This window comes from Hipposideros armiger, unplaced genomic scaffold (assembly GCF_001890085.2).
Source record: "Hipposideros armiger isolate ML-2016 unplaced genomic scaffold, ASM189008v1 scaffold_163, whole genome shotgun sequence".
Classification (NCBI taxonomy): domain Eukaryota; kingdom Metazoa; phylum Chordata; class Mammalia; order Chiroptera; family Hipposideridae; genus Hipposideros; species Hipposideros armiger.
In genome coordinates, this window is record NW_017731513.1 from 2996881 (window position 1) to 2998087 (window position 1207).

A 1207-nucleotide genomic window follows, 5' to 3' on the forward strand; every position below is an offset into this window, starting at 1 on the left:
CAGGCTCCACAGGCCTCGGCCCGCGCGGCCCTCAGCCGGCCCGCCCCTCCGCCGCGGCGCCCGCCAGGCGGCAGCCTTTCATGGCGCCCCGCGCGCCCGGCCTCGACCCCGCGCGTCCGCCCAAGGGCAGGGGAGGCCCCGAAAGGGCGAAGATCGGGCGGCGGAGAATGCTCGGCGGAGGGACTGTCCCGCCGGGAGTGAGAAACTCCGGCCCCTTTCCGGCAGGGGGCGGGGCCTGGCGCGAGCGGCGCTCTGGTCCCGCCCCCTGACGCACGGCCCGCCCTCCTGACGCACAGTGCCACGGGGCCGCGGGGCGGGCAGTCGGGCGGCGCGTGGCGGGCTCCTCAGGTGGGCGTGCCCCCCCGAGACCGAGCCCAGTGCCTCCGGCCGCGTGTGTAGCCGGTGACAAGCCAGCCGCAGCCCCCGCGGCGACACGCGGGATGCTCCGAGGGCTGCTAGTCGCCCCCCCTCAGGTGGCGCGGTCTCCGCGTGCGTCTCAGGTACGCGGCCGCCCCGCGCGGCCCTGGCCGAGCGGCGGCCCCGCGGACGTCAGGCGGCCCCTCCATCACGGGGTTCTCCTCTAGCCCCTTTCGGTCCGAGTCCCCAGGTTCTCCCCCTCCCCGGGGCGGCCGAGCCTCCCGCCCGAGCCGGTAGTTGTGCGCCGCCCGCGACCACGTCCCGCGGGGGTCCCTGCGGCTCCTCAGGCCGAGCGAGGACACCGCCCGGGCGGTGCTGCGGCGCAGGTCGGACCGAAACCGGCCGAGGCGTCGCCCGCTCGGGCTCGGGGTCGTTTTTGAGGCCGGAGACGAAATGACCGATAGCTCTGCCCCACGGAGCTGTGGCCCGAGGCCCGCGCTCCACCGGAGTCCGGCGGGCTACCTGCCCGGGGCGCCCCGGGGTCGTGGGCAGAGCAGGTGCCAGCCCGCCGCGCTTTGGCGGAGGCACCGGAGGCCTCGGGCCGGCTGCCCCTGCCCCGCCTCCGCGGCTCCGGCGACACCTCCCCACGCCATGCGCGCCCCGGGTTTCCTCCCCGCCCCACGCGGCGGTCGGCACGGCTGCGGTCACGTTTGTCCCGCGTGCTGAAGGGTCCCTACCTGTCGCCCTCTGCAGGCGCGACTTTGCGCGGTGGCCCTTCACCTAAGAATCAGCAGAGACGCCCTGGACGTGTTTGCGGGGTGAATACGCGACCACAGTGTCTGGGGGGGGG

At 76.6% G+C, this 1207-nt stretch overlaps 1 protein-coding gene across 1 annotated transcript in view; it reads right to left on the bottom strand.

The window, feature by feature from the left end:
* The window catches only part of TMEM64 (transmembrane protein 64), a 20215-nt gene that overhangs the window by 18572 nt on the left and 436 nt on the right, over positions 1 to 1207 (bottom strand). The window contains exon 2 of the mRNA XM_019651629.1: positions 549 to 836. Within this exon, the coding sequence (XP_019507174.1) occupies positions 549 to 836 (288 nt within the window). The remainder of the gene's footprint in view (positions 1 to 548; positions 837 to 1207) is intronic.